Source organism: Bactrocera latifrons, unplaced genomic scaffold (genome assembly GCF_001853355.1).
Source record: "Bactrocera latifrons isolate USDA-ARS-PBARC rearing strain unplaced genomic scaffold, ASM185335v1 scaffold_128, whole genome shotgun sequence".
NCBI classification, from domain to species: Eukaryota; Metazoa; Arthropoda; class Insecta; order Diptera; family Tephritidae; genus Bactrocera; species Bactrocera latifrons.
Window position 1 is genome coordinate 231,085 of NW_017534719.1, and position 26,602 is coordinate 257,686.

Below are 26,602 nucleotides of genomic sequence, written 5' to 3' on the forward strand. Positions count from 1 at the left end.
TGTTAATTTACCTAAGATACTTACATATTGATCGATATATACAGCCGACCGGAAGTTTGAAGACCTTATATTAAGTATATGGGAGATGGTGGTAGTATTGCTCCGTGTTTATCAATTTTTGGGAATACTACATATAATTAACAGAAAACGGTGTTATCTTAGTTTCAATAAGGTGCTTCACTTACTATCATCACTATACTACCTGTATAAGGAGTAAAGTCAACCTTATGTTGGAAAATCCTGATATTAGTTAAATAGGGCTAGTACATGTTTTCACCCGATTATATTCACTTTGTGCACAAAGAGGCACTTTTAGTAGTGTTTAACAAAACCGGTTCCGATTTCACCCATTTTCGTAGTTCTAACAGATTTTCCCATGAGATACTTCTCATTGCCGCGATCCATTGTACTTGTAACTTAATTTTCGGCTTGGTTATAGCAGGCTTTATATCGAATATATAATATAAGGTAAAGTAACTTTTAAAATAAATTTGCGTGGGAATATGTTGTGAGTAATATCAGTTGTTAACTCGGCTATAATCGCGTRAGCGGTGTCTACGCCAATTAACAACAACAAAAACAACAATACCAAAAGTCCAGATCTTCTTCGAGCCCCTAATCTATATTTTCATGTCAATAAATTAGATAAATTTTAAAAAAATATTTCGCACACCAAGAAAAGTATAGTAATGAATATAAGTATGTCTATACCTATGCATATAAAACATATATAAGTGAATAAGATACGAAATTCAAAGATATTAATTCCTAAATATTTCCCCGCCAAAAAACGAAAGTAAAAAATGGTAGGTTACAGCCGAACTTAACTCTTTCTTATATGTTTTCTTTCAATAACTTTCGGAACTGGCAGATCATTTATAACTAGAAAAAGTACTGAGAACGCCTGGTGCAGCCTTTAACTATAATTTTTAAGTAAAGTATTACATTTATAAATGCACATATAGTAATTCAAAGAGTTCAAAAACATAACAACATGTTGTAATAACCCTAAGTGTATATGTATAACGTTTTTATATATATACGTAAATATTAGTATGCAATAAAACAGATGCATCTGTATAGAGTATACAATATATATATGAAAGTTTATGACAGGCATACATATATACTTTCATTAGCTTCATTTGCTATATTTATGGCCGAGATTCTCTTGCTATTTGTGGGGTGCCTCTTCATCTCTATTTATCTATATTTTTAAGTGTTGTCTGATGCGGAATTTGAACTTACAACTTACAAAGTCATAAGCACACACTAAATTACAGCGAACGCTGTATGTTTTTATATTTACAAACAATAAGAGAGTCTTTGGTAAAAGCTGAAGTCTTCGTTTGTTGTGCTTGCCCATCTTTCGGTGCCGCCTTCCACATAAACATCAGCTAAAATAAGAAGTAACCGTCGTCCATGTCTCTTTCTTCACAATAGTGAGGTACAAAGCTCTATGCTTAATCGTCTGTCGGCTATTGGAAGGTGCACACGCCACCTGTTGCTTTGTGAAAGTTTTAGCCCAATCCCGATATGTTAAATCGTTATATATAAGATTTTGTTTCAACACAAAAAACATAAACGTATACAATAATTTTGAAAGTCGGTAAATGCTGAAAACTTATTGATTTAAAATAATTATAAATAAAATTGTTAAGTTTGCTATTCCAAATTCTGCTTGGTGATTTTAAATTTCAATAAACATTTGTGAACCTTTTCATTTACGAATTTTGTTCAAAATACTTTCTGTATAATTAAATTCGTTATTTTCGAGTCTAATGACCTGAGTAATTTTTCAAGTAAGAAGTGTGGTTCGCGCATAATTACAAAAATGTATTGATGTTTCACATCAGTTCGATTATAAGTGTCACAGTTCGCTAACATCTACGCATTTTTTCGTATCAGCTTATTTTATACCGGTGCAGTGATTGCATCGCGAGACAAGACAAATTAACGTTTTTTGAAATTTTAAAATGATATCATGCATTTGGCCAGGAATATGTATATATCCATGTATACATTTTCAACCGTAAACTATTCTGATTATTGAATTTGTGAAAGTGTTTTTCTGAAAGCATGTTATTACAATACTTACATGTAGTTATATGTACATATATAGGTATGTGTGATCAAACGCAAAAGATGCGCTTGGTCGCTCATGTTTATACACCGAAGTTAAAGTGCAAACTGTTTATAGCTACATATATGCCAAAATATATACATACCTACATATATGGCGTACATAGCAAAATTACTAGCGATATATATTTTTAGCCAATTATGCCAAGTTTATGGAATGTTTAATATAGCATCCACTTATCTTCGTTTGCATGTGTTCACTAAATTTTTTTTCACCAAATTGAAGTAAAAGTGAAATTTTAAATACAAAGTGCTTTATAAATTCACATACACTGTTCAAAAAAATTTTAGAACTCAGAACGTTCAGAACAATCAACATAACAGAAACAAAATCACGACCTATAGACTGACCTTTTTGATAAATACATATTTATCATTGTATATGAATTGTTTTTTTAAGTAAGTTTCCATCATTTACAGAATTTGGAAATCCCAAGCTATCAATTTTTGTAGTCATGTAAGTACAGATCTTAGTTCAACTATAATCTTACGTATTATATGAATACAATTGTTTCAGAAAACATATAGGTAGTTTGTGTAGATAATATATTTTTGGTAAACACCTACACCATCGTTTACTACGATTAGTAAGGGCAGAAATAAAATTCAAATGTATTTGAAAATATGGACCAGTATAACGATTATAAGTAATGTATGCTTTCAGATTATCTTTATGATGGCACACTATATCTCGGTATTTAAAGCTTTTTCGCAAGATTTAATCACAAATTATATACAATACATTACGAGTATTTCTCTAACCTCTCTTAGCCTCAACTGTGTGTCATCTAACTTTCAAATCACTAATAAGATTTGTTTCTGCATTTTTCATATACCACATTATTTTCTTTAATAATACTCACTCTTCACATGCTTTCAATAGTTCCAACTTTGCCATTGTCAATGGCTATGAATGCTTGACAAATCGTTATATAAAATAATTTATTGAATCTTGCATTTCGATCGGATGCGAATTTACATATGTATGTCTATGTTTGCGATTGCTACAGATGAAAAAGAGCACTTTTACTTTTACTTTTGTTTTTCAAAGAAAGCACAAATTTTTGCATTACAATGTATTTCATAACCAAAAGATAACATAACCGCAGTTTCAGTACTTCTTAGTGGATACTTAATAGGTATCTAATTCGTCTGTCGTTATTTTAGGGACACTAAATCTATCGAGTTCGTAGATGGCTATTAAGCGAAAACTTATAAACTAAGCCATAACTAAGAGCGAAATTGTGATATAGAACTGTAATTTCGCACAGGGGATCGCTGTAATAAGAGGCACCTTTGGTCTGAAAATTTAGAATTTTGGCCCTGATCTTTAGTAGGCTTAATGTAAATATCTCATAAGCTAAGCCACTTAAGCTTCAAAAATTAAATTCGCTCATGGTACATTTTTTAAGCTTCCGTATCGACACTATAAATAGAGAAATCGGAGAATCGGATCGGTCCACTCCTTAAATAACGGAGCTGTTAAAAACTACAAAAAAATAATACGAAAGAGACATTTACACCCCAGTTAGTATAGAAAGGGTTAATAGGAGCCGGGATAAAAACTGGATGATGGGCGTGTAACCGCTCACTTTTAGGTGAAATCACTAAATTTCGTACGTGACATTCTCCTCATACAGATCACGCCTACTTCCCATATAACACAATTTCAAATTTCGTCTGATTTTTTCCTTTCCTTTGTACAAGTCATGAAGCAATTAATTTAACGGGATAAAACTTTGCACAAGACAAAGGGCGAATGGCATTAGAATATGCCAAGGAAAATGGTTCAGGCCCTTAAGAACGAAATGGTTGAACTCCAGTACCTATAGTTGACTTTTTACCACATACATATATCGGTCAATGTGTGAGTTATATAATTGAAATATAGAAATAAATCTTTCCTGCCAATAATCTGTGTGTCAAGAATGGGTTGACTCGGGCAATGCTTCCATTACTCCCAAATACCTAATACAACGATTTTCGAACTTCCAGGAGACTTTATACCGTATATATCGGTCACATGTAAGTTTTCTCATTGAAAATGGTATGAATGAGGAATTAATGAATCTCAGGGAACATTTTATTAGTATATGACATTATGTGCAATTTTTTGAAGTTGCAAGATAATAAAATATTCGGCTCCACACGGACTTAAACCTTTCATTATGATGGAAGGATGACATTATTTAATAACTGATATTTTTATTATGAGATAATTTTCACCGCACAAATAGACTAATAGAATAAAGTCGCATGATTTAGCTGGGCAAGTCAATTTATAGTAGCCAAAGTTTACGTATTATTTTAAATGTAAAAAAAGTCGATTGACATAACTACTATTACAAAACTAAGTTCTAAAAAACTTATTTAACAGGTCTGATAAACAAAATTTCAGTTTATAAATACAAGATTGCGTAGATACGAAACGTTCTCAACAACAGAACCAATCCTAATCAATCAGTTAGGATAACTACATATAATAAAAACTTTGTACAAATATTTCTAGAATTATTAAAAACAACTACTAAACTAAACTATAAGCGGCATCATAGGTAACATCGCCAGCTTTTCTGTTCAGCAAGACAACATTATGCATTCGCATAAATTAAATACATGTGACTCAACGGGTAGCGTTTCATCAGTAGAAAGACCTAATGCAGGCGCATTGGCATTGCACTATGCCGCAGCACGCGGCTGTTTAGACTGTGTACAATTGCTTGTTGGAGCATCAACAGATATATGGTAAGATCCTTCGAATTTTCTTATGCACATATTTTATAAGTATACATGTGTATATATATAAATTACACATAGTATATCAACATATGCATATATACGTATACATATGTATGTGATCTGACTTACACATTCAAAGTATCGACACAATTATAACTAAATACATTATCAATTATGGTGAAAGTTATTAGTTTAGCATGAAATTATTTATAATTATCGCACAAAGGGGGTTAGTGACAAAACAGATTAACAAAATAGATTTATGTATATGTATTTCAATAAGCATAGTATAAAAATGGTGATTGAAATAGATTCAATAATTATTTCAAAATCTAAATATTAAATCAGTTTAAAGAAAAAACGGACCATTAGATAAACTTACTCTATGTAATAAGTAATATGAGATAATGAGTAACTTGGGATAATACATATACAAATATGGGAAAACTTTATTTAAGATTGAGAAAGAGATGTGTACGTATGTATATGATATTGTTGTTTATGATCAGACTTTAATTTGAGATTCGAACAGTGCTAATGATTTTCTCAACTATTCGTAAATTCATTTCGGGGGGTTTAGAGATCAATAAGAAGTATAATTATGCAATTTGGATTATGGATCTTTCCCCACGATATGTGTAACGGTGAACTAGGAATTAATTGATTTATGTCATGGTGATAATCTGCTGTCATTCAATTATTTTTGGTAAAAGTGTCATCATATTGATATATGTTTGCATATTAACATATATATGAATTAAAGTACATATTTAAAAGATGAAATAAACCTTTGACTTTGGTTGATACTCATTGATTAGTAACTAGTAGAACTGCTGAATTCAAATGTGACCACAACAGCTACCAATGGAATGTAGGTAAATTAGACTATCTCAGAGAACAACATTTCTCTATTACACTTTACATACTCAGTTATAATAGCACATGTACATATGAATTAAGAAAGCTGGATAAAATACAAGCAGCGGAGAATGTTACCCAACTCGAGCGATGTATTCATGTATGAGTTGTTCGTATCTCTGGCTTTGGCGTTTGACTGCATTTGACTGTATCAAATGTGTTGTATTTGAGTGCCATCGAGTCGGCTGCAAGGCTGCGGAAAGGTGCACAGCGCTCTGACCAGCGTTGTGCTGCTTTAGGTGCACCGACAAGCAACGGGTTTCTTGAGTGCTTCGCTTGGTAGTGACTTACATTTCTGTATTCGTTTTTAGTGTCTTGAAGTAAGCGGTAGTTCGTTTGGACTCAGTGGTCACGGTTTATGTTTGGTTGAATAAGATAGAAAGGCAGTCGGCCGTGGCCAGTTTTCGCGTGTAACAGAAACGGTTTTATTTCTACTGATTGCTTGCTTTATCAACTGTAGGCTGCACGTTGTAAATATATTTTGTTCGGCTATTCGGTATATGCACGGACTTTTAAGCATATTAATATCTCTTTAAATAGCGTTCGTAAATGCGGTTGGTAGATCCAAAGTTATTTTATTGATATTGTGTAAAGTTGAAGCGGTTGGATTTGTGAGACGTTCTCTATTGTTTACTATGCTCTCCTTCTTCTAAAATTAACAGATTCTTGGCAACTAAAATGTTGGAGCCTGTTATTACTATTATTTGAAGATCATCGAACCGAAACATGTTTTAAATGCATATTAATGCTGAAAATATAATAGATAGTAAATACTACTTCCACGAATAAGTGTACAAACATTAAAATGAAAAGGTACAAAAACTTATATCACATGATACCTTTTGCAATTTCAATTGGCCTAAGACACATACATACAAATATCATATATGATATTATTTTAAATATGTAAATAAATGTTAGACTTTTAATATACGTATGAATGCACTTACGTATACATACATATAAATACGTTTGTAACACTAATCATAAATCGTTTGTGAAAATATGATTGAGAATTAATTTATACGAGTATTGCTTTACTTATGTACTTTTCACCATTATTGAAAATTGTTAACTGCTTCAAAACTGCAACTTTCCTGTCAAACTGTATATAAGTACATATCTTAATATAACTAGATATAAAGTATTAACGTAAGCTATTTGTTTTTGTTTCTCATTTGTGTTGGAACATATGTACCATTATTCGTACAAATGTACGATCAAGTTGCTACAAGAATGGAATCTGTAGTAAAAACTTACCAAAAAAAATACACAAAGAGTACGATCTAAGAAAATGAGAGCGGTAAATACAAGTATATCCAAGTGTACGTAAGAAGCATCTATAAGAAAACTTGCATTTTAAGACTGAGCCAGCCAAAGAAATTATTCACCTGGTTGTGAAACCGGGCCGAGCTGTTTCACCTGATGCGCTGGAGCTTTTTAACCATTCACTGCGCAAAATCCGAGCAGTAATGTTGCGCATTCTATAATTTAACTAAGTTAACTGCTATGCAGTGATATAGTTAGTAAAATGATAATTTGCAAGAATTTTATGCTTGTATTATTAACCACGAAAATTGAATAATTTTAATTACTGTGCTTAAAAGTTAATGCGCCCAAACTGTGTCTACGAAATGTTAACACAAATATATATACACTTGTACTATGTTTGTTTAAATGTTAAGTAGTGCGAAAGTTCAATGTTCATCGATTTTTCCTTGCATATATACTTATGTATGTATGTATATATGCGCAATAATAATTGTGTGTTATTGTGAAAGTTGTCAAAGAAAAGCAATGGAAAGTGAAAACGGTACTTTCTTAGTATAATTACATAGGATTATTAACTGATATAGTGAATTAAATTATTGAGAATTAATATCCTTATTATTAGTTCAAAATTCAAGGCATTATATGGAACATAAAGAGCCCATATATATGTATTACTTTAGTTCAACGCAGTTTTTATACTTAAAACTTACTTTTAATACCTTCTCATTCATTTGTATTTATAATATTCGTTGAATTGAAGGATTCAAAAGCCTTATAACTAAATAAAATGCACATTCTAATCGAATGTCTCTCTCTTAACGATTCGTTTGCTATATTATGACAACATAGTTACTTCTCTACAATCAGTGGTAGAAAAGGCTTTTTCGGTAGGATGACCACTAGTTTCACTTCCTACCGTCGTAGCAAAGTAAAAAGTAAATCGAATAACGACATTTCTTCTATTGTTGCTGAGATGAACGGTGTTAGTGGTATATCAGATAGCTTAACTCAGCACATATCTAACGATGATATCTCAGATTTAGCTGAAATAATGGACACAACTGTGCGAAAAGACATCAATCTCTCCAGTGAAGATGTAGCTGTTGTACGCAAAGAACATAATAATCGACGCAGCGTTGTAAGGTAAGCCACATTTCAACGTAACATGTCAGTACTTAAAATCTGTTGCTAAAACGAATAATTCCATGATTCCGAGAACTATGTATATTGATATTCAGCATTCGATCCATAAAAAGTTGCTGTCTTAAGTCTTTTGTACAGTGTTGTCTTCGTTATATTGATATGTACCTTTGTTCAATAACAAAAGAAAGAAGGATATCTTTGTCACTTTAAAAGCATTTTCTAACATTATTTCATTTGAATATAAATGAAAGCAGAAAAAAAATAATATTATAAACGACTTAATTAGTACGGAATTTAAGTGTTCAATCGATATCTTTTCTCAAACAATACGAAATATATTTATAAATGTTTGAAATTTTTTATTTGATTGGTCCCATTCATGATATCTAAATACAACACGCAACTTGGATCGTTGAGATATCTGGCTGGTCTCAGTCTCTCATTCCGCAATAGTTATGATTTTATTCTGATAAATCTTCCTGACCGACCTCATTAGGCGGATCGCTCTGTTTAATTACGTTATGGAGAAAGTTTAAAATTTTAGAGTAATTTTGCAAGTACATACATAGCAGTGTGAGAACATGATTTACTTCAGTTATTGTGAACAAAATCAGTCAGACATGGTATAAACATCACTAAATCAGCAATTTGTTTAATGTGAACACTATCATTTAATTATACATAACTTTAATGACTTAAGTCCAAAAATATAAAAATGGAAATTTTTTCAAGTATTTGTGTATTAATACGAATTTCTTTTCAATTTATTCCAATGTTAAAAGTATAAAGATTGTTTTCAAACAATTTGCATATGTGCCGTATTGTCTGTTCATATTTTATTACTTATGTGCTAAAAATGTTTTAAGATCTGAAACTATTTATAAACTATAATTGGAAAGTATTATATTTTTTCGCTTTATAAGCCTGGTTCCTCATCAGTCCATTTCCGCGTACTTCATTCATTTCTAGGTTTTTTTTTTATATAAAAAAATTTCCGTTAAAAGTGCCTGTATAGATATTAAAAAAACAAAACAAAAAATCGTAATACCAGTTTCTTAAAAAATATCCCACGAAAAATGTCAGTTTATTTAATCTTTAACTCCTCTGAAATAGAGGTTTTCTGTAAATATAGGAAGCAGACCTCCCTGACGGATATTGCCTCCCCATTCGAGCAATTCGTCAAATTGCGCCATTTTTTGTCTACTGTTTTAATATATGATGTGTACTAAATGATCTATTCCACGTTGCCTTTCATGAAACGGCGCAGAAACTCTGTCTGATTGGATTAAAAACTTTGAACACTGCTAAGAAGTGTTATGACCGTTATATTCCTCATGCCGACTTTAACTCTTGAACACTTCCGTCTATTGTGATACTACTTCTGATGCATTATACTTATAGGTTCAATTAAAGGTGTTATAACCATAAATATATAAAACAGTTGATCGAACCAACTTTACGGGCAACACAGTTTCCAATTACTGGTTCCCACCGTAATTCCAATTGAATTTTGGTTATGGGTGTGGCGTTATGGTATCTCTCTAGTTGAAACTTTTGGTGGGCAAAGTCGACTAAAACGTTGATATTTAAAGAATTAAATTGAATAAATTGTTATTATTGTAAATTGGTATGAAAAGTCAACCGCAATTGGGATAATTTGTAATGGGTAAGTAGGTACTAATGGAATATAATAACCAATCTTTCGAATCAGTACCTTTGCTTTTTCTTAAGTTATCTATAATTCGATTCAATTGAATTGAAATTCTTTTATAAGAATTGTATGCCAAAAGGTGGTGCTGCCGCTACCTATTCAAATTTTTGGGCAAATCCATAATTACACTTTCCATACAACATATTATTATATACAATATCTTACTAGACACGAGTCTTACAGAAAGTAAAATAACGGAATTTGGTGAACTATTGACATAATTTAAAACCTCGTATATTTCTTTCCTTTTCCCCTATGTGATTGTTTTTTTTTTTTGTAACTCGGTCGCTAACAAAGATATAGCGCCTTATTTTATGTTTAATTAACACTACTTTGAGAGATGGCAGTGGTGTGATGTTAATAATTTGCAATAAAAACGTCAGCTAAATGCCAAATTCTAAATGATTCCATGGTTTATCTCAAGGATTGACAGATAGACTGATGTACAAACAGGTATTGCGTAGGGCACTTTGCTTATTTTGATCTATATAACTATATATTTCTACATATCGATTATTTGAAAGTGACACAATCAAATTTTAAGTTAATAAAGAAGTGCAAATGTATTTATTCTCATCAAATGCGAACTATAATAAATTTAAAATTAAAATAGTTAAGCATTATTTTCACTTTATCCTTTATAGCGCGAATACCCAAATGGACAATGATGTCACACCGGTCTACTTGGCAGCGCAAGAAGGGCACTTAGAGGTGCTAAAATTTTTAGTGCTTGAAGCTGGTGGTTCTCTCTATGTACGCGCACGCGACGGTATGGCACCGATACATGCTGCTTCACAAATGGGATGTTTGGATTGCCTCAGATGGATGGTAAACGTATTCATTATAATTTTTTAATATATTTACTTACAGTGGCCATAAACGACCAATCGGGGTAGCCGTCTGTGCTATATATTTTTCTATTATATAACTAAAAATGCACTATTTTACATACATATTTGTATACTAAAACTTTACTTAACTTTGCATATACACGTACAAAGGTGCAGGATCAGGGTGTTGATCCAAATCTACGAGATGGAGATGGTGCTACACCACTACATTTTGCCGCGTCAAGAGGACACCTTTCCGTGGTACGATGGTTGCTTAAACATGGGGCAAAACTATCATTGGATAAGTACGGCAAGTCGCCCATTAACGATGCAGCAGAAAATCAACAAGTAGAGGTGAGATCTTGTTCTTTATGTAGAAATTTAATTAAGGTCTCTTAATATCATCACTCTTCAATTAAACATGTTTCTTTATTTATCTTTATTTTCTCTGTATCTCTGGCTATTCGTTAATTCAAGTGTCTTAATGTGTTAGTACAACACGGTAGTACAATAGACTATGGTTGTCGGGACAGGAATACACAACAACGACAGAAAACTTGTTCATTATCGAATAAGGAATTTCAAGAGATGCAAAATTGCAGTTTCAATAGAAGTGATGGAGGTAACTGTATCAACAACAGCTCACACGGAAGCTTTAACTCGAATAGTAGTAAGCAGACTAGTTGCAGTAACACAATTAAATCGAAGACATCTTCGTCTATAAGCTCAGATATTGAGCCCTTTTATTTACATCCACCACCGATCTCTATGGCCCATAAACGTATTGAGGCCATTTATGCACACTCTCAACAATCGCGGTCATCTTCTGAGAAATTATACAATGGGCAAATGGTGCCTAATGATGGCTTATATGTCAATCCAATGCGTAACAGTTTCTTTACTCCTCCTTCCCCGACTGGCAGTGTTTCTGGAGAATCATTTTTTCTCCACGACCCTCACGAACTAATTTATAATCGAGTTCGGGAGCTGTTCGATTCCGATTGCCACAGTGCTGGAAATTTAAAACCGAAAATGAATCGCCACAAAACTAATAGTCATAACAAAATACATAAATCGAAAACCATAAACAATGCAGTTGTTGTACAAGCAGATATTCACTCCAGTTCAAGTGGTACAGGAAGCGGATCAGAGGAATCTATATCCGTTTCTATTCAATCGAGTATGAAATTATCTAAAACAAACAACTTTCGAAGTCAAAGTTTTAATCTTCACACTAAATGTAACAACGAAAGTAGCAGCTATGATCAAGATCTCAGCGCCAGCTCCAGCACAAAAATCATCAGCAGTGATAATAAAAAAATGAATGCCAATTCAGCTTCTGAAATCAATTATAATAAAATCAACAATAATAATATTAAAATTGATAAACAAAATCAAGTAGCTAATCAACCTAAAACGAATTATTTAAACAATGACAAGCTGAGACCAGAAAGTTCACATGACCATGATTACGAGGATATATATTTAGTTCGTGAGGAGGCGCGAAAAAACAAAAGTAAATACGGTTCTGGGCGATCACGTTCCCGTGATAGTGGGTCTCATTCACGTTCAGCTAGCACTTCCTCAACTCGAAGCTCAGATTTTATACTGCAATACAGCAATCATGTAAGTAATCAAAAATAGGAAAACTTTTCTAATTTAATTTAAGAACAATAGTAGCTTTACATGACATACTCCTCGTTTATCATTCCTTAGCCCCTTGGTTGGTTTATAGTGCCTATCGAATTAGCGTCCTAATTTCACTGTTTATTTTAGAGAGGTTTTACGTTAATCCATCCATATTAAATTAGTTTAGTTTCATAAACTTATTTTAAAAAAATTTATTTGAATTTTAGAATATGAACAGCAAGCATCAAAGTGAGCGTTTGAATCGAAATAAATCACAATCGACTATAGGAATACATAGCAAACCCAAATACGAGTTATCACAAAAAGAAAGTTTTACCGTTAAAAATGTCAATCTAAAGAACCTGCTCAACGCTAGTAGCAATATCAATTGTGGTGTTAAAAGCGACACATATGAAAGTGTGTGTCCAATAGAAGATATTGCTGAGCGTACCAAGCAATCACAGAAAAACTCCGTTATTCGAAATAATCTTGATTGCAGTAGCATTGGGAGCACCAATAATATATTCCACCCAATATGCAATGATGGCAACACATGCGATCGCCAGTTAAAACGAGTTTCATCTGCTCCGCCTATACAAAAAATAGAAATCGGTATGTTTCACAAATGCAAATATATGTACATTCATACATATGTTCATGTATACATACTAACTGAAGTACAAAGTTATGCAAATACATAAATTTTCGGATTATTTCAGTAAGTGGACCTCCGCCTCCTCCACTGCCGCCGCCGATGAACTCACTTTTACACAAAAGAATCCAATTAGTTACATCAGATCCCATGAACTTTAGTAACTCAAATAGTAACTTGGATAATATAGATTCCGATTCAGGACTTGAGGTAATTGAGGAACCAAGTTTGCGCCCATCTGAGTTGATCAGAAGCAAACACAACCGAACAATGTCTACAATATCAGGTGAGATGCAAATATTTTCATCAAGATATACCGTCTTTGGTAGCAAATAAGCTCAGGTAATCGTAGTTATCATTTCAAATCAAATATTGACAATCAACTCATCTCTAGATATGTATTTTGATCAATATGTGTGCTGTAAAGAGGAGAAGAAGCTGGTTTTATTTATGAAATTCAAAGCTAACTGAACAAAATTTTACTAACATAAATTGTATGTTCTTAATTAAATAAGTTAGTATTATGTATATATATAAAATCTTTAGTTAGTATACCTAAATATGAATGCAAATATATTCATAAATATCGTGTAACATCCCAAATTTGAAAATTGACGGCCACAAAGGTCATATGTATATGCACATTTGTATATGTATCTTCCAATACTAAATTGCAATTTAAATGGGAATTTTGAATACTTGACGATCAAAAGTTGTACACCGGATCCGCTGGTTCAGTAACTTTCCTTATTTTTCACTCCAAATTTGCACATTAACCATTTTCACATATACATTATTAACTTCAAACATGTAGTGATGAACATCTTTAACCATGTAAGTGCTATGTACCAGTATATAACCAAGACAAGTAAAAAGATGCCAATGAAAGTGAATGTGGGGTTGCGCAGCTTGGTAATAGACAGTAGTATTTTAACAACATATCCCAACAAACAAAACATCTATGGTTAAAACGTGTCATGTTGCACAAAATATTTGTAGATGGCAGTTAGGAGAATAATATTTCCCTACACAAGTTATGATTACTTTCCTAACTACTTGGACAGTCCCACTCTCAAAATGGTATTAGTTAACAGAAAAAGTTTAAATAATTTTGCGAATTTAACAGATTTAAGTGAAAGCCTATTTATCCTTCCCATTAGATTCAGTTACTTGGGTATCTCTTGATTTCAATGTGAATGAACGTACATTCATATAATACGTAGACATGTATATATTGCATTTTTATGTCAATGTATTGGTTAACACTCAAACGACATTAATAATGATCATAGTCACTATGTGTGCCCACTTTAGTAACAACCAGTAGGATATATTTTAGTTGCGTTGATTCCATCCTCTGAACCGCTACACAAAATACTTGACCACCGCACGGTCAATTCCACACGACACGACATAACTTCATACTATTATTTGTAAAACTTTACGTTAATGCTTTTTAAAGCATTAAACTAACAGCGAACATATGTTAGGTCAAAAGAAATTCTCTCGACGAAATTATTTCACGTTGCGTTTTTCCCATTTTGACATATTTAATATTCGTTGTAAGTATAATGTGATGTGTTGGGAGATAAAATGCGTTTCTAAACGTATTAGAATTACTGAATGCATTATACATATGTACATAACAATTACGATATCCAAAAGTTTGTGTCTTATACCATATTTGTGGAAATATATAACAAAATTACACGAAATTTGCAACTAAATATAATCTTCAATCAAGATCAACATGGCTCCAGTACAAATGTCTACAAATTCAACGATGATGAGACGGATAATTGTAATTCAAGGGATTGTACTTGAACATTACTATGAAAATGATTAATACAAATATTTATCAAAGAAAAAAACTATTATTTATTTTTTGAATTTGGAACACATTTTTATATTTTGATATCCTAGAAATACGTACATACTACATACATATATACTTATATATATATATATATATATTTTTTTTTTTAATGGTTTGAACTTTTAACGTGAGATATGATTATATAAGTATTTAAGTTGGATCAAACTGAACACAGTGTTTTATTAAAATCGGTAAATTAGTTTAGGCTATAACCACGTAAGCGGTGTCAGTAAAGAAAAATAATTAGTTTAGGAGTTTACCCCGGACAAAACGGGACACGTCGTCCAACTCATCGTTTGATTTTTTGCCAACTATCTCCATTAATTTCATTTTATAGTGAATCCAGATGATTTGGTAGACTTTTAGGAAGCATTCGTACCAGCCTTGTTTGGATGTCCACTAAAGCCATTATATCCGAAGTACATATAACCTGTTTTAAATGATCCCATTTTGGTATCAGCTGCATATTTTTTCATTAACTACTTTGGCATTTTTGAAAAGTTACGTTATCCAAAATCCTAGTTTTCTGGACATATTTTTCGAGTACATAGCAATGACAGAAAACTTTGTTTTCAAAAAAACTTGTTCGAATACATACATTAAAATAGTTTCATAAACTATTCAGTTGCATTTATTGTAAAGACGATGAATACATCAAACTTCATATGTACACAAATTATACATACGCATGCATACATATGTACATATACATAATACTTATATATTATGTACGTTTTACATATCCATTGTTAATTCTTATTATTATTTTACAGCAAACAAGAAAGCAAAACTTCTTAATAGCAGTTATAATGGGAATATACAAAGCTCTGCGTCACTTGCAACTATTAGTTGTGTTACACCTAGCAGAGAAAAATTTACCTGTGACAGTTATCACGTTTGCAATGATCAGAAAGATGAGAGAATTCAGGTGCAAAATTACCATTCAAATCGCGTAGATGCTCACCAACATCCATTACCCCAAAGCTATCAGCAATCTCAAATGTATGGATCTTCCGCCGAAAATCATTACGAATTACAACAAACACAGTATGGGTACAGCAATTCAAATGGGAATATAGTAAGTGGCACACGTCCCGGTGGTCCAAACTTAGTTAATAAACAGTTAGTACTTCCCTTCGTGCCACCCAGTTTTCCAAACAATTCACAAGATGGCGTAACACATCTTATAAAGCCTTCTGAATATCTAAAAAGTATAAGTGATAAACGATCATGCCCTTCTTCAGCCAGGTGAGTGTGCTTATTTGATTATATATATACATTGATGATATTTACTTTACACTAAATTAGCATTTATATATAATTAACCGATTTTCCACATAATATATAGACAATATATAATAAATATTTGTACATACTTATTTATTTGGAAAAATATACAAGGGGTGCTACTTAGTATGTATAATATATACAAATAGACAGAGTAGTAACGTACAAACATTGCTTTAAAACTGAATGCTCTTACTCACTTCAAATTTTCAACGAATACCGCAAATGAATTAGTGCATTCAATTTGCAAAAATATCCACTTCGCCTTGCTAATCGCGTGCCGCATGAGAGAACGTAGCGTCTGCTAAATTGAATGGTCCATTTCACCAAAGCATTTATTTATGCATTGGCGTGTGTATTCATAATTTATGCGAATTTTCCTAAAAAGTTATTTTAATGTTCAAATGAAGTTATTAGTTCTTCAGTTCAGTAGTAAAAACGATGATATTACGAACGCATCCAAGTAGGCATCGGTTAGTTAAGTTCTCCAAGTTTATTGTTTGAACAAAATCAAATATTAAAACATCTCTTACCAGCATATGTATAATACATCTATACATGTATTCTCATTTAGATCCACAGATACTGAAGATTATATGCATATTCAAGTGGCTAATCAGCACGGAGTTAACTTCGACCCTCCAAAGCCTCCTCCTCCGCCTCCACTCCCAACTCATCCATTAATGCATCACAATGAAAAGCAAAACAATATAAAAACAGGAAACATTAATCATGTATCCGTGGTTAATCAGGACACTGCCACACGTAAGCAACATCAACCCCTATCCGCCATCTCCATTCAAGATCTTAACAGCGTTCAGGTAAACCTTATTTAATACATAAGTATGTGTTTTGTGTAATTTTACATTTATTTATGTGGAATTTCACAGCTTCGTCGTACTGATACCCAAAAAATACCCAAGCCGTATCAAATGCCAGCACGCAGTCTAAGTATGCAGTGCCTTACCACGTCAGGTGATTCTTACCTTAAAACGGATTTAATTGCTGAATTGAAGATATCAAAAGACATTACGGGCATTAAAAAAATGAAAGTAGAGAAACAGTTGGCCGGTCAGTTCGATATTGAACATTATTCCGAAATTTCGAAACAATTTTCGACAAACAATTATATGGATCAAGTAAGGACATAAAGCGACATTGTGTATTAACTTGACAGGTATTTAATTTGCAACCAAAGCTTTATATGCAGATTCCAGAAAAAGATCAGTCTAGTAATATCATTCCGGGTTGGAAACGTCAGATGATGGCGAAAAAGGCAGCCGAACGAGCCAAGAAGGAATTCGAAGAACGAATGGCTAAGGAAGCAGAAAACAGGCGCCTCTCACAAATACCTCAATGGAAACGTGATCTACTAGCCAGACGAGAGGAAACCGAAAATAAAATAAAGTATATGCATAATAAATTTTGTTTTCAAAATACTGCTAAACTGTCGCACGAACATATGTATATATTCGCATTTTTCCAGAGCATCAATTTATACACCCAAGGTGGARGAAAATAATCGTATAGCTGAAACTTGGCAACTTAAGAATCGAGCAATTTCAATTGATAACATTAATTTGGTTTTTCCGAGCGTTGATACCCTTCCAATTGCTTCCGGAACTTTTGACAATAATAACAAGGAAAACAAGGAACAAAATGAACAAGCTGCGATCATAAATATTCCAGTATCAGATGATGATAACAATAGTAATCAATATAACAAAGGAGATGAAGCAGATAACATCATACCATGGCGAGCCCAGTTACGAAAAACCAATAGCAGGCTAAGTTTAATTTAAGAATGAAAATTTCTTAACCCTTATTCAGATTTACGTAATTGTGAATTTAAACTAACTACTTGAGAATTTCATCCTTGCTGTTTACAGTTTATATGAGTACGTATATATATTTGCATCAACAGAACAATTATTTACTCCTTAACAAAATAGTATATGGAATAGTTGACTTCGAAAACGCCAAATGGGCAAAACCAAACTTGGTAGCATTGCAGGTAGTAGTTGTACCACTATGTGAGATATGCAAATACTCTCTCATATAAATTAAAAATATATCAAATACTTTGTTGTTGCTTTTACATGTCAAATTTTTAACATAACGTGTAGATCAATGCCGAATCGGACATAGGTGAATAAAATATATGCATATGTGTGTCTCGAACAGTTGAGTAAGAACAATCCTACATTTACCAATCAAAAATACATTTTGGCTTGGAAAATGCGTTTTCAATTAAATTAATTAAGATTTTCGATAAATTAGTAATTTTAACATAGGATGAGCCGCAAACGGCGTTGTCAATAAATTTAGTATACATACATTGTATATATAAAGAAAGATAAATAATTTTAAACAACGACATCAACATCGGTGTATTTACTATCATTATATAATAAAGCTGCTGGAAAAATATAAATTCACATACATATTTTTGTAATATACATACTTTTTGTGTTTACGCACATTTACATATTCTTAATTTATTATATTATGCCTAACTATAATTTACAATAAAAATAAATTTGATTAACTTGTATTAATATTAAATGATCAATATCTGTGAATTTTGTATTCAACAATAATTTGTTTGCACCAAGGCTGAGGTATACAGCGGAGAAGGAAAAGAGGAAACCCAGAAGAATTATTATTATTGGTTATATTTTCTGAAATTGCAAATAGCTGGGAATATAATAGCATAGGTTGAAGTATGAGGCTATGTGTCAAACGGTAATAAATATATCCTTAAATTGGGCCTATTTAAGAATTTACACGTGCACAAAAATTGTGTAAATTTCACCTTTTGTTCAAAATAAGAGATTAAAGTTCTCAGATTTTAAAGTTATTTAATGAAATGCTTATTTAGAGATACATATATCTAATCTCTCGGTCTGTTAGAGGTTTTAAGAATTGTTTAATGTTTTCTTGTTTAATAATTACATCTTACGGTTAATTTTAAAGACGAAAGAAATAATCCCAACCTCTTACTCCTTTTGCTCTTTAATCACCTTTATTTACGTCTGAGAGATGTAAATAAATTTACAAAGGGAAGATAAAGGGAGGATAACAAAAAGCCGACAATGAAAATCTCGAAATTTAAAATTCCGAGAATCAAATAACCGACAAATCAAAATACCGAAAAAATTAAAATCAATTTCCCTTGGGACACATTTAAAATACCGAAGTTCAAAAAGCGAAAGGCATGTGAAAAATATTTTATCGTGTCCTTACTTTGTGAACAGCAAATAGTTAACTCGCCTCTATCGAAGCAAAGAAAGAGAGTTCTACTGATTAAGGGTTATGATCTTGAGCGTGTTCGTGGCTAAAGGCCACAGGTCCTCGAACGTACAACATCACCTTTCATAAAATACACATAGTCTTGGTTTTTTTGTTTTTTTTTGTCTTGAATTCTTCTTCTTTTTTACTGTCGTAGACACTTCTTACGCTGTTAGAGCCAAGTTAACAACAGCGCGCCAGTCGCTTCTTCTTTTCGCAAGGAGGCGCCGATTGGAGACTCCATGACAAGGTAGGTACCAAAGGGGGAAATTTCTCGATGTGTACTGTGTAGAATACTTTTAGAGCTGGAGGGTTTTCGTCCATTCGGACGACATGAGGTAGCCAGCATAGCTGCTGTCTTTTAATTCGCTAAACTTCCATCGAATATTTTATTCGCTGTGGGCAATGCGCAAAGGACCATAAATCGTCCGTGGAACCTTTCCCTAAAAAGCTCGGCAGGCAACCCACTGCCACTATGCTGTTCTTTGGATGTACAATTGCTATTCGAACTTCTTCATAGTCGGGACATGGAACATCTGCTCCATCGTCATCGATTGGAGAATTGGGTTAGCCATCTTTTGGTGTTATGCTTTCGCTACAATTTAGCAGACTCAAGAAATATTCTCTCCATAATTTCAGTATGCTCTGGGCATCAGTCACTAGATCACCTCTGTGGTTATACAAGAGTATGCTTCTGTTTTGAAACCTTCTGTTAGGCGCCGCATCTTTTCAAGTATTATCCAAGTCGGCCAGCATGTCAAGATTTTCATACTCACATTTCGGCCTCTCTCTTTTTGATCTGCAAATTTCAACTCTCGGTCTCTGTCCCATCCCGCACGTGTTGTGGTCAATTGTGACTTTGCGAGATAGGCAGTCTGTTTTCTCTTCACTGCTACAGGGTGCCAGCTGTTCTTTTGCCATTTTCAAAAAAGAATGATTTCGTTTGCAGCTGTACGTAAGGAGCCGAGTAGGAGGAGTAAATGCCGACTGCACAGAGGCGGGTACGTATCTTGGCTGCAACAAGATAGTGGTCCGAATGGATGTTAGGGCTTCAGAGCGTACGCACGCCTAAAACACTTGAGACGTGTTTCGTTCTGGAGACAATCAGGTAGGATGATGAACATTTTTATACTGGTACCTAATACTACAGTTAACCATATTTCGGACCTCAGCGAAGTAGATCAGCCTCAACGCATTTGGGGATGTTTCACTGAGGAGGCTGAATTTATCAACAGTTGTGCCAAAGATACCTTGTTTTCCCACCCTGGCGTTAAAGTCGCCAAGCACGATTTGGACATCATAAGGGGGCAGCTTTCATAGGTGCACTCCAAACGCTCATAGAAGGCATTTTTGGTCACATCGTCCTTCTCTTCCGTCGGGGCGTGTGCGCAAATGTACGATATGTTGAAGAACATCGCTTTTATGCGGATTGTGGCTAAACGTTCATCCACCGGAGTAAATGCCAGAACTAATCGCCTCAATCCTTGCCCCGTCAATCGCAGTTCTTTGACGGCGGTGATGTCAGCTTTTACTCTAACGAGGACATCAATCAGATGGGCAGCAGCACCTACCCAACTAAGGGTACCACTTCAGTGGTAGTTTTTTCACGTGGAGGGTCTCAAACCTTTACCCATGTAATATGATGCATCAAAAGTGCCACTTTTACCGAAAGTTATAAAAAATTGTTTTAAAAACATTCAAACTGCAAATTAAGTTATATTTGTTTGTTTCCATATGCTTATGAAATATACTTATGCAAGTTTTGAAATGATATCATTAAACATCACTTTAATAAATAAATTTGAAGGTTAACCGTTTTTATTAAAGGTATTCAGTAGTTTAAGTTTATAAAAGTAATCTTATACAAAGTAAATCAAAACTTAATCTGTGCACACCTTAGTGTTAACTAACGCCAATATTAGTTTCCTATGCTTTGCAAAATTAGAATTTTATTCAAACTTTTAAGTTTTATTTTATTTCTTTTTTGCGCACTGCCTGACCATCTTTCAAAAATAAACGGTCGGTTAAGTTTATCTTCCAATTCAGCCCAAATACTAAGCATTCAGTTTTATCAGAACTATCTGAAGAGGCATCCCTTGGAGTCGGCAATAGCATTAGCCCTCGTAATTTCTGTGGTTTTTCTAATAGCTATTGCTATCAACTATCAAATCTATTGCCATTAACGCTCTGAACACATAGAGCGCGACAGACAGACAGGAAATACACACGTTCTTATGGGCACACTTATTGAAACAACTGTACAACTACATAACTGTGTCCGTAAAAACTTGTGTATTGTAATATTGGACAGATGTCGCTTGCTTGTGTTCATGAGGGTTGCAAAACTTTTGTGTTGGCATTTGCAAACAGACGCCGACCAGGCAATATTTTATAAGTGGAACGAAAAAAAAGAAAATCTACTATTCCAAACAAACGAGTTTTTGGAAAAGAATTAGTTCTTATTTTATATGGTTTAAAAGGATAAGCATACATATGTATGTGTGTACATATGCTAAATATTATAATTAAAATGTTAACAAAACTTATTCATTCATACATATGTATTTAATTACTACTTTCCATATGTTTTTATTTTGAGTCTTTATCTTCTCAATTTACGCAACACAATTTGAAAACACCGGACTCTGGGACCATATGACGAAAACATTGATGCATCGACTATAAGCGTATCACATCTGGATATCGACCATCACTAGTTCATTATAGAAGTTGACGGCGATTGAGTTATATCTATTATAGTCGTGAAAGAATTGATCTAAAAGCTTATAAAAGCACTAAATATATATGTAAGAAATTTATTTTTACCTATTTATTCTATAAACCTACCTAAAGATTTAGCTTCAAGTGGTGTTAAAAGTTATGCATTGAAAAAATAACTAATGAGTCAATCGGCGTTTTCGATGTTGTACATACATATGCATGTGTATATGGAAGCTTCATTGTAGTATTCTTGGATAAAATGGAATGATTACAGATAGATAAAAACGAATTGTATGTAATATGGGGAATATTTTTTCGATGTGTATCGATGTGTATCCAGCAGTTTAGTATGAGAGAGTTTGCTTATGGATCGATACATAGCTATATACCAGTAGTCGGCTTGAGAGGATCTGTCACTGTGTTAGTGAGCACGAAACAAAAGTAGCCCCGTGAGAAGTTAGAAATAAAATTAAGCAAAATTATCAAAAACTCCATCGGAAAACGGACTACCCTGCCTAACAATCTCCAAACTAATGGAACTTGATAGCTGTGTTTTTAGGTTTTCGTTAATACGTTCACCATAATCTAAGTATTCGTTTTTACGTAACCAATCAGATATTTTTTGCAAAAAAATATTTTTTTTTCTTTAAAAATACATTTTTGTTCTTTTTCATCTAAATAATTAATAGTATAATGAAAATTAACAAAATGTCTTTTAAGGATATAATCCCTATTATCTATAAAGACTTGGAACATAAAAGGCATTGCATGGTACCAAAGGCATTTAGAATCATAAAGTATTTCTCGCAGGGCATATTTGGTTTTGGGCGATGTTAATTCGAATGTTGTTCGACAACGACCAGAGATGAACCAGAGATAGATAAACAACGACTGAACGATAGAGCGTAAGCGTACGTGTGAAGTTAATTTGCAAAATTTTGCTATGAAATGCCGACCACTGCTATATACATACATATGTGTTGGATCGGTCAGAGTTATTTATTTTTGAAGTGCTGCCGAAGGCCGACAACACAAAAGGGAGTTTTGTACGAAAAAACCGTAAACCTCTATGTTGGAAAGTGCAGAATTCTATGCCAGAAATTATTAGTGATTCCCCAATAGCCAATAGCCTTTGGGAAATTATATGTTTTCCTGCGATTTAGAATAGCATCCCCGGATTTTGGGGTTAAATTGAGTATGTACGGATAGAGAAGGTCCTCCAGATCAAGAATATATGTGCATATAGTTGCCGCTGACTTATGGTTTTTGAGATATTTGGATTTAAAATTCAAAAAATCAACTATTTAAAATGCGTGTTTCTTCGATTTATAATGCATTTTACACTTATATTTTATACTTTTATAGCTACTAAAACTAACACACTAATTAATTCCTCATCATTTATTTTATATTAAATAGTGCAAAAATAATTTTAATTCCATATCAAACTTTAATTAAAATCCATTTATTCATAAAATAAGAAAGTGGTTGTAAACAAGCAAAAATTACTGTTACCATATTTTGTAATGGTATAAAAATAAGAAAAAAAGAAAAATTATGAGGTCATAACTAGGTTCATTAAATGTGTGATGAGTAATGTAAAATCTTTACTCTTAATCCGAAGCAATTCACAAATATGGTCCTCATCACTTCGTTATATATTCAGTGACTTCTTTGAAAGTGAAGTATATATTAATGGAACTTTACAAAAATGTATATCCTAAAACACTCATAAGGCTTTAATTTCACGATTTATTTCGGACTTTATAAAAATCAAAATCAAATAAAATTTTAATGTGGAACTATGAGTTGATATTTCCTATTTTCATAGATTCTATATAAATGTTATGCTTTCACAATTAATGTAAATAAAAACACCGTAAATATAAAAGTATGTACATATTTTGCATCGTTTTTGAAATTATGATATTTTTGTACTCTATGGTTACTTACCACTCTCATTCGCTTTCACAACACTTAAAACGTTGTAATGTATTTGCATAATTTGCCAAAAGTAGTGTAAACCTCAACAATTTTCTGTAAACCTCATAATTATTTGGAATATACCTTCGTTCAAATATCGTTAATTTCAATTTCATCTGACCAATAAATTTGGCACATAATTATACATTGCGGATAGACCAGGAAAAGGTGAAATTAATATAAAACTTCAATATATTATGTTAAAAAAAAAAATAAATAAATTGTAGTCGGCACTGCGACTTGCACACAACACACTGATGAATTTTTGCATCCTTTAAGGCGTTATAGAGTCAATAAGGTGTATTTGCCGATATAAACATCCAACGGTCTTGGTCATGCTTCCACAAAACTGGCATTTTGGAGCCTACATTTACTAATATAGAATGCCACTTGTAGCCTTTTTAAGTACACTGATATCGATAGTCTTTCACAATACAAAATATTATTATGGGTATACAAAATTTATTCGTTTACAAAAAGCCCAATAATTAGCATGTACATACATTATATTGTATATAATTTCAGTATTGTAATGAAATGTGAAGTAAAAACTTAAATATAACTTTTTACTAAAGGTATTGTTACCTATTCATGTTTTTGTCCTAGCTTAAAAAAATGCATATTGTATTTTAATTCCATTCCGGAAAATATGTTATCAAACACTTCTATATTGGAAAATACTACCGGTTATTTTAATAAACAAATATGTAGAATTAGGCGATGTCAAAAGTTTTGTAATTAATTTCCAGGTAAAAAGAACAATGGCTCGTACTAAGCAGACTGCGCTTAAATCTATCGGTGAAAAAGCACCACGCAAGCAACTTGCCACAAAGGCAGCTCGTAAATCCAGCCCCTCAACTGGCGGCATAAAGAAACCTCACCGTCATCGCCCGTGTACTTGTTTTTCTGAAGAACGTAAAGTCCATTCGGCAAATTTAACGATGCATGAAATTATTCAACAAAGAAGTTCCATTAAATTTTGTGTGCGGAATCAAATTTCAGCTGCCGAAACGTTCAGAATGTTAGATAAGGCCTTCGGTGATAACTCCTTGTCTCGAGCAAGTGTTTTCGATTGGTACAAACTATTCAAAGAAGGTCGAGAACGCGTTGACGACGAACCACGTCCAGGACGGCCATCAACATCAACTGATGATCAACACGTCAATAAAATAAAAGAATTGGTGCTTCAGAATCGACGATTAACAGTCAGAGATTTTACTGACATCGTTGGAATATCAGAAGGATCAGTGAAAACCATTTTGAAAGATCATTTGGGCCTGAGGAAAGTGAAAGCCCGATTAGTTCCAAAATCACTAAATTTTTTCGAAAAACAGCGTCGTGTTAACGTCTGTGAAACAATGCTTTCCGACTACCAGGATGTCATGGAACGTATTATTACTGGCGATGAGTCTTGGATCTATGCTTACGAACCGGATACAGACGATCAATCGGCCGAAAATCGTGGCACAGGTGAGCCGAAGCCGAAAAAACCACGTCAAATCAGGTCAAAAATCAAAATCATGTTGACCGTTTTTTTCGATTATCGTGGTGTGGTGCACTCGGAATTCCTTCCGACTGGCCAAACTGTCAATAAGGAATACTATTTGAGTGTTATGTGCCGTTTGCGCGAAGCTATTCGTACAAAAAGGCCGAAATTATGGGCCGAAAACTCTTGGTTTTTGCACCACGATAATGCACCGTCGCATACTGCATTGATTCTTCGTGAGTTTTTTTCAAAGTTTTCAACCAATATAGTGCCGCAACCGTCGTATTCGCCCGATTTAACTCCGTGTGATTTCTGGCTATTTAGTAAACTCAAACGACAGCTGAGGGGAAACCGTTTGGAGTCAATTGAAGACATTAAACGTGAATCGCTATGCGCGTTGATGGCTATCCCGGAAATCGACTTTCAGAACTGTTTCGAGGATTGGAAAAAACGTTGGCACAAATGTATTATTGCCAAGGGGGATTACTTTGAGGGGGACGACATAGATTTTGAAGAATAAATTAATAATTTTCAAATTATGAACAAAGTCTTACTATTTTTTGCTCACAATAGTACATGAATTTATGTGGAATTTCACAGCTTCATCGAATTGAAACCCAAAAAATTACCAAGCCGTATCAAATGCCAGTACGCATTCTAAGTATGCCGTGACTTGACACGTCAGCTGGTTCTTACCTTAAAACGGATTTAACTGCCGAATTATAAAGAAAGATAAATTACGGGCATTAAGAAAATGAAAGTAGAGAAACAGTAGGCCGGTGAGTTCAATATTGAACATTATCCCGAAATTTCCAAACAAGTATATGGATCAGGTAAGGACATAAAACGACATTGTGTATTAACTTGACAGGTATTTAATTTGCAACCAAAGCTTTATATGCAGATTCCAGAAAAAGATCAG

The 26,602-nt window shown here is 33.2% G+C and overlaps 1 protein-coding gene across 7 annotated transcripts; it reads left to right on the plus strand.

Moving 5' to 3' along the window:
- Positions 1 to 1,479: 1,479 nt before the first annotated feature.
- LOC108978834 lies at positions 1,480 to 18,019 on the plus strand. Of its 7 annotated transcripts, XM_018949309.1 has the most exons (13): positions 6,098 to 6,353; positions 6,462 to 6,612; positions 7,921 to 8,214; positions 10,570 to 10,753; positions 10,927 to 11,109; positions 11,233 to 12,381; positions 12,612 to 12,996; positions 13,104 to 13,322; positions 15,686 to 16,160; positions 16,774 to 17,020; positions 17,090 to 17,338; positions 17,398 to 17,606; positions 17,686 to 18,019. In XM_018949309.1, exons 2-13 carry the CDS (start codon positions 6,605 to 6,607, stop codon positions 17,999 to 18,001), a joined length of 3,918 nt encoding a protein of 1,305 aa, XP_018804854.1. In that variant the 5' UTR covers positions 6,098 to 6,353; positions 6,462 to 6,604; the 3' UTR covers positions 18,002 to 18,019. The 7 variants fall into 7 exon arrangements, with proteins under 7 accessions (XP_018804857.1, XP_018804859.1, XP_018804854.1 ...); XM_018949312.1 differs by lacking the exons at positions 6,098 to 6,353; positions 6,462 to 6,612; positions 7,921 to 8,214 and adding exons at positions 1,480 to 1,609; positions 4,652 to 4,887; XM_018949314.1 differs by lacking the exons at positions 6,098 to 6,353; positions 6,462 to 6,612; positions 7,921 to 8,214 and adding exons at positions 1,480 to 1,609; positions 4,652 to 4,887 and having other exon boundaries at positions 17,410 to 17,606.
- The last annotated feature ends 8,583 nt before the right edge of the window (positions 18,020 to 26,602 follow it).